The sequence below is a fragment of the Halyomorpha halys genome, unplaced genomic scaffold (assembly GCF_000696795.3).
Source record: "Halyomorpha halys isolate HHAL.00 unplaced genomic scaffold, Hhal_1.1 Scaffold154.1, whole genome shotgun sequence".
NCBI classification, from domain to species: Eukaryota; Metazoa; Arthropoda; class Insecta; order Hemiptera; family Pentatomidae; genus Halyomorpha; species Halyomorpha halys.
Genome location: NW_027112031.1, coordinates 444,969 through 451,041, shown reverse-complemented (window position 1 = coordinate 451,041; position 6,073 = coordinate 444,969). Strand labels below are relative to the sequence as shown.

The following is a 6,073-nucleotide window of genomic DNA, read 5'->3' as shown; positions in this document are numbered from 1 at the left end:
ATTGTTTGTTGGCATCTGTACTTCTTTCGTCTGATTTTAATATTCTTTTTCCCATTACTATTCTTTATCTTAGCCCCCACCTTCTCTAAAAGATCACAACCAATAATCACCTGATAATCGCTAAGCATCCTACTCGCTACATGAATTGTTGAAATGCCCCCTTTAGCCCCCACTTACCCAGTCCTATCTCTATCTCCCCCAGTCTACCCGGAGTGATTAATTTACATTTGCAAACCTTTACTTGGAGTATCTTTCCCTCACCACTAATTCTTAACTTCTCTACAAGAAATGGTGTTTCAACTGTTCGTGTCCACCAGATTGGTTACTCCTCCGTTCACTCGGATAATAGGCAGACCACCCTCCTCTCCTTCCACTTGATAATTTGACAATGTGCGGTCGCCTCTCTACATCCTCCTCAGATCTCACATGTCTTCCTTCCTCCTGGTCCTCGCCTCCACGTGCTTTCTCGGCTCCTTTGCTCACTACCATTCCTTTGTTCATCCATTTCGTCTTCAGTTTCTGTTACTCCTGAAACTTCCACCGACTCACTTGACAATCCTCTCAGTCTCTGCCGAAGGCTTTTACTCTGAACTTGTTGGGCCTTGACCTCCATTGGCTCACCTTTTTCCATATCCCTTCTTCAATACATGTAAGTCATTCTTCCTGAATTATTAAATCCCAGTTTAATGAGGTCGTTAGACATTAGTGAACCCGACAGAACTAAATTTTAGTGTGTTTCTTATGTTATTGTAATGTTCACTACTTTTATTAAATTTGCTTATAATTTTTGAACTTGTTGATCTCTCCTTTTATCGTCTATTTTTCAATACACACACAATACAAAGTATTATTATTTTCTAATTACTTCTTTGTATTTTTTTTTTTTTTTTACTTACATATTACATTAGTTACGTATATTTTCATCTCATTTTTAAATTATTATTAAATTAAATTATTCATATTTCTAAGTTCTTTGCATTATATAACTTTACATTTTTATTTTATTAATTATGTTATTTTACTCACATACTTAATTACCTACATACACCTTTTATTTCCCACTTCTTTCATTACATTATTTTATCTATATTCATTCTGTACAATTATTTATTTTAATCATTCTATATATTCTTTATTCACTGGTTGTTATCTTGTTTTTTTTTGTTAGCCCTGATGAAGGCTATAAATTCTGGCCGAAATGTTAGCACTAGTAAATAAGCTTTTTAACTTATTTGTGTTATTCTCTGACTGCACCTCCAACTATCTTCTTCTCATAAATATTACCCACGGTCGACTATCTTCTCATCAATGAACAATTTTTCGATACAAATACTTATTTCTAATTTTGTTTTTTTTATTTCTCTAAATATGAGAAAAATAAACTAAAAAAATGAAGTGATCACAATGGTAAATTATGCAATAAATTTAGCAATGAAATATTTTGACAAGGAAATCAAAATTTACCTAAAGAAAAAAATTTAAAAACATTATTATTAAAATTAAAATTATTTTAATTTAAAAAATGTTGTATTTTCATTTCGGAATTCCACTTTGGTATTGATGAAAAAATAAAAAATATCAAAAATGCGTGGAAATACATGGATCAAGCAGACAAACATTGCAGCTCTCGTACCCTCAACGTCTAGAGAAGTGGGGGTAAGCTGCTACTTCCTCTGGACTAGCAATTACAAATCTCGCAGCTTTAATCCTAAATCGTATTTTTCTCTTTACAATCATCCTATACTACCAAAAATGAATCTGTTTGCGCAGACTTGTTTTATTTGCTTGTGGTCAAGTGCCTATAAGCTCACTTTTTTTTATTTAGAAATAATAACAAAGATAAATTTTTTAAATCCCAAAATAATTACAACAAAAATTAATGAACCAATTTCAGTAACTTCTATGAGGTTCTAGGTGGTAAATCCGTTTACAGATGGGAAATTTATTATTCCGTATTCAAATGAGAAAAAAAGTAAATTTTCCCCGAAAGTGCTGCCATCTCTTAAAAAAAAAAAAGTACTAAAAATCGGAACATTTAGCCTTAAATAAAATATGTTAAAAATTTAAAACTTACATATAAAATACTTAAACATGTACTCCAAAAATAATACCTGCAACTGGGAAATAAATTATGTAATTGAAGTATAGTTTCAACAAAGGTCACACTTTTACCAGTACCGGGTGGCCCAAATATGATATACGGTAATGGCCTTGCTTCTCCTTTTAAAATATTTGTAATGGCCTCTTTTTGTTCATTATTTAATTCTTTATTGAACCTTTAAAGAAAAATATAATTTGAATACTAGTAATACTAATAAATAAATATATTAATAAATAAGAAATGTAATTATTCTAAAATTTAAGTTTAAAAATTATATATGCACTAACTCATTACACATTCAATTTTAAAGTTCATTGATTGGACTAGTTGATACTTTTCCCTTTATCTTTTCTGTTTGATCATTTATTTTCCTTAGGTGAAGACTAATATCGAAATTTGTATTAAGTTTAAAACTATTTCACAGTAAAAAAAAAATTGTTTCTATCCAAAACCGATACGTTGTGACTATTTAAAGTGAAAATTCCTCAAAAATTTGAATGGTTAGTGAGAAAAAAGTAAAAAATATATTCTTAAAATGTGATACTACTATCTTTATTATGATTGTTTGTAAAAAAAAAAGTAGGGACACAAATTTCAATAAAATTATAAAAAATGTTTTATAGCTGACAATTTTGGCATATGAATACCGTTTTTGTAGAGTGGTGATACAAACTATAAAGGAGCCAGTCACACTTGGAGGTGCACATTTCGCCAGTTTGCTTACATAGATAATATTTCACAAACACACAAAGTGACATCCTAACAGGTTCAATTTAAAATGAATCTCAGTTTAATGTATTCAGTTCATTGGTTTAAACTCAGATTTCTCAATACTATTTGTTGATTCAGTGAATTTTATTTTGTTCATTAAAATACTAAATTGTGTATTTCAACTTGTATTTTTATGTATTTTAATTCAATTTTGACTTAAATATTTTATTGTGAATTTCAACTGAAGCTCAGTTTAGTCTGGAGAATCATGCTCTAATAATCTCTGTTTCAAGTTCATCCAGCACAATATTAAATTACTATGTCCTCGAGAACAGAATACATTGAATATCAAAATTGGAACCGTGTGTAAATAACACAGTCCTCTCTCTTAGCTGTGTTCTGCACTGTTTCTTCAGATGTTGTAGTTTGAGAATTATCAGGGATGAAGTGAGCAGTGCTGGTGCAGGGAAAACTGAAGGTGTGCCTACTGGACTTCACCAAAACCATATTGATCAAATAAAATTCTTGCACTATCTCAGTGAGTTATAATTTACCACTGATGACCATAAGTTAAAAAACCCAACACAAATAGATGCAATGATTCCAAAAATTAAAAACAAAAATAGTTCCAGCGCTAATGGGTTATACTATATCACTAAAAAACTCATAAATTAAAAATAAAAAAAGTAATATTTTTACCAGGTTATTTCACTTATACGCTTTGGACCAATATCAACATCAATTGAGTTCTCAATAGAGCAGTTCTTTCCATACCCACTTCCCTGCCGGTTCCAATTCACTTTAGTGTATGATTTACTTTTTTTAACACAAACTTCATCTGATGGAGACTGAAAAATAAACAAAGAGCTAAAAATGACAATTGAAAATGGCTTTAAAATTATATGTGTGACCCAAAACTTGTAAGATTACAAACTCAGAAGAAAGTCCCTAGCAGCCCAAAAGGCAAAGGAAGAATACTAAAAGAAATGTGATAAGTCTAAGACCAAGGATTGTTACAAGAAAACAAAAATACTTGGGAGAAAACCAAACATCTCATAAGAATAAAAATCCTAGGATTTCTTCTGGCTTCTAGATAGTTCCCTTCAAAGTAGATGGAAAACATATAACGAAAATGTTTTTTCCAAAAAGTGCTAGAGCCTAATGAGAGTTTTGCAATCTCAGTAATTTAGTTTTAATTTAAATATTACCCATAGGAACTTTTAAATGCTAGGATGGATGCTAAATGGACTGGCTAGGTTATAATAAATGGGTGGACTGTATGATACTAAACAATTAAAGGACTGTGGTGGGCATTTAATTATATTTAAGAAAACAAAATAATGAATATGTAATCACAAAAACTAATACAAAAGAAAACAATTTTTGGCACATTAAAATAAATTTAAAATAAGATAAAAATTCTCTTTTTAAATAAATGAGATGTCTACTGTTTTCATCACTTTGAAATAGACTTATTTGCTGAAAATCAATTATTGTTATATTGTTCTTTGTCTCCTCTCCTTTGCCCTTACAAAACTCTCCCCTACTCACTCATACTAAAATACTTAAGATACGCAAGATAGCGGTCTTGACTTTCACTTCGTTCGAAATGGTGACTATAAAATTGAGTAGGTAATTGAGATTTAGTTGAATCAATTTTAATTTGATTTCAACTGTGTTTAAGGAGATGATCCTTAAACACAGACAATGATTGAAAGAAGGCAGGATAATGAAGAAAAAACTATATGGAAGGAAGAAGCAGAGATCAGTAGAAAAAATAAAGGATGGCTTACCTGCAGGATATAATCAAATCTCACCAAAAATTAAAGAGGATAAGAAGAAATAAAAATTCTAGAAAAGTTACATTGTAACAAGAAGACACTAAAAATATTCAAACAACAAACAAAAGCATTCAGAAATAAATGTTATTGTTTCTCCTAACAAGAAAGAAAAACAAATATTACAACAGACTAATACATGATCTATAACCAACATACTACAACCAAAATGGATAGAATGTATATTGGATAAATATCTAAATCAGGGTTCTCCAACCCACAGAGAAGAATCATCCAAATAATTTTTGAGTTAGAAAGCCAAGATAGCTTGAATGTCTAGGGAAGGCATTCAACAAAGAGATCATATAATATAAATAACATCTAGGGGAAAAACATTTATTTTTTTGAAAAAAAAAAAAAATCGAGTGAGTTTGAGTAAAATTCCAAAGAGGGAGTGATTTTCAGGAATGTTAAATTGGGGGCAAAAATAAAAATTCTGATAAAATTAATACATGACATCAGTGATAACTTAAATGCAACATTTTTGAGGGGGATTTAATAGATAACTAAGTTTTTTTTATACTGCCTCAAAACCACAAAGACAATAAATGAAAATATGACATTCAAAGTAATTACTTAAAAAGTATAATCCCACATTTAAAAGTGGATACTAAGAGAAAAGTAAATGCTGAAAATTATTTAACAATAGAATTAGGAGATGGTCAGGGTAGCATTCAGGATAAACAAAAACAATTTTTGTTTATCTTGAACACAATCCTATTATCTCCAATAAATATTTTAGTAGTTTTAATCAGATAATACTTTACGCTATCAAATATTATGCGAGGAGAAGATATTTGAACTCCAGTAGGGAATAACCACTGGTCTCCAAGAAACCTCTTAGCTAAATGGACTGCTTGATGCATCCTACGTAATGAAACGCGGGATACTATAAAAGACAGTGAATATTGAGTTCCCTGTTGATAAGAGTAGTGAAATTGCTTTGAAAATTGCATCCATACTTCATTTTGTGAAATACGGTGGATTATACCCTCAAATTTGAAGTCACCTAAAATGAAGTCATTATAAATTACAAAACAGCAAATACCAACCATATTGTAGATAAATGAACATGATAATTACTATTTCCTTTATCATTCCATGGTAAAGAAGCAATAGCTCTATCTCCAGACATTAGTTTGTGTGTATATGCAGAATATGGTGGCAAACTTAAAACTAAAAAATCTCCAGTTTTTGTAAAATGTGCTCTTTCCATAGACAGTTCCCCAATCTGACAAAATTAATAAATAATTAACATTAATACTTATTAAATAATAAATAATAATTTCCTAATAAATACATAATTAACATCTATATAAATAAAATAAAATATATGAGGAGAAGATGGTTGGGGGTGCGGTCAATGAAAAACACAAATAAGTATGATTAACTTATTTTAATGTGCCGACGTTTCGGCTAGAGT

At 30.1% G+C, this 6,073-nt stretch overlaps 1 protein-coding gene across 3 annotated transcripts in view; it reads right to left on the bottom strand.

The window, feature by feature from the left end:
* The window catches only part of LOC106678681 (probable RNA helicase armi), an 89,828-nt gene that overhangs the window by 22,400 nt on the left and 61,355 nt on the right, over positions 1–6,073 (bottom strand). For 2 of the 3 annotated variants that reach the window (XM_014417377.3, XM_014417376.3), the window contains exons 10-13: positions 5,734–5,881; positions 5,418–5,659; positions 3,512–3,660; positions 2,112–2,276 (exon numbers count right to left, since the gene is read on the bottom strand). In XM_014417377.3, the coding sequence (XP_014272863.1) occupies positions 2,112–2,276; positions 3,512–3,660; positions 5,418–5,659; positions 5,734–5,881 (704 nt within the window). The remainder of the gene's footprint in view (positions 1–2,111; positions 2,277–3,511; positions 3,661–5,417; positions 5,660–5,733; positions 5,882–6,073) is intronic. The other variant, XM_067049941.1, reaches the window with a different exon arrangement.